This window comes from Acanthisitta chloris, unplaced genomic scaffold, assembly GCF_000695815.1.
Source record: "Acanthisitta chloris isolate BGI_N310 unplaced genomic scaffold, ASM69581v1 scaffold4042, whole genome shotgun sequence".
NCBI lineage: Eukaryota > Metazoa > Chordata > Aves > Passeriformes > Acanthisittidae > Acanthisitta > Acanthisitta chloris.
The window spans coordinates 7,378-7,796 of NW_008658626.1; the positions used below are offsets into that span (position 1 = coordinate 7,378).

General features: G+C 59.9%; 1 protein-coding gene across 1 annotated transcript in view; it reads right to left on the reverse strand.

The window, feature by feature from the left end:
• The window catches only part of LOC103812150 (counting factor associated protein D-like), a 5,673-nt gene that overhangs the window by 1,441 nt on the left and 3,813 nt on the right, over window positions 1-419 (reverse strand). The window contains exons 8-9 of the mRNA XM_009085160.1: window positions 217-378; window positions 68-98 (exon numbers count right to left, since the gene is read on the reverse strand). Of these exons, the coding sequence (XP_009083408.1) occupies window positions 68-98; window positions 217-378 (193 nt within the window). The remainder of the gene's footprint in view (window positions 1-67; window positions 99-216; window positions 379-419) is intronic.

A 419-nucleotide genomic window follows, 5' to 3' on the forward strand; every position in this document is an offset into this window, starting at 1 on the left:
ATTCTGGGGGGAGAAAAGCTGAGGTGGCACTGGTGTCCCCTGGGGCAGACAAGAGGGTCTGACCCACCCCGGTGAGGGGGAAGGAGGAAGTGTGACAGCTTGGATGGAGCATCCATAAGTCAAAGAGGAATCTCCATCTGCTGCCAAATGGCTGATTTGGGAGAGCCCAGGGGGAAGGATTAGGGAGGGCACTCTGAGTGGCACTGCCACCCTCACCTGCCCCAGGTAGGGCCCGTAGGACTCGGTGCTGGCGATGCCACCATGCTTCATGATCCACTCATAGGCTCTCCACTCCTCACCCCCATCACATGCATAGTTCCCAAAGCCCCAGGAGCAGTCGATGAGGACTTGTTGGGACAGGGGGGTCAGCACACCAGTCTGTGGGGGGACACACTGCAGAGGGGGGGGAAGGCAACCTC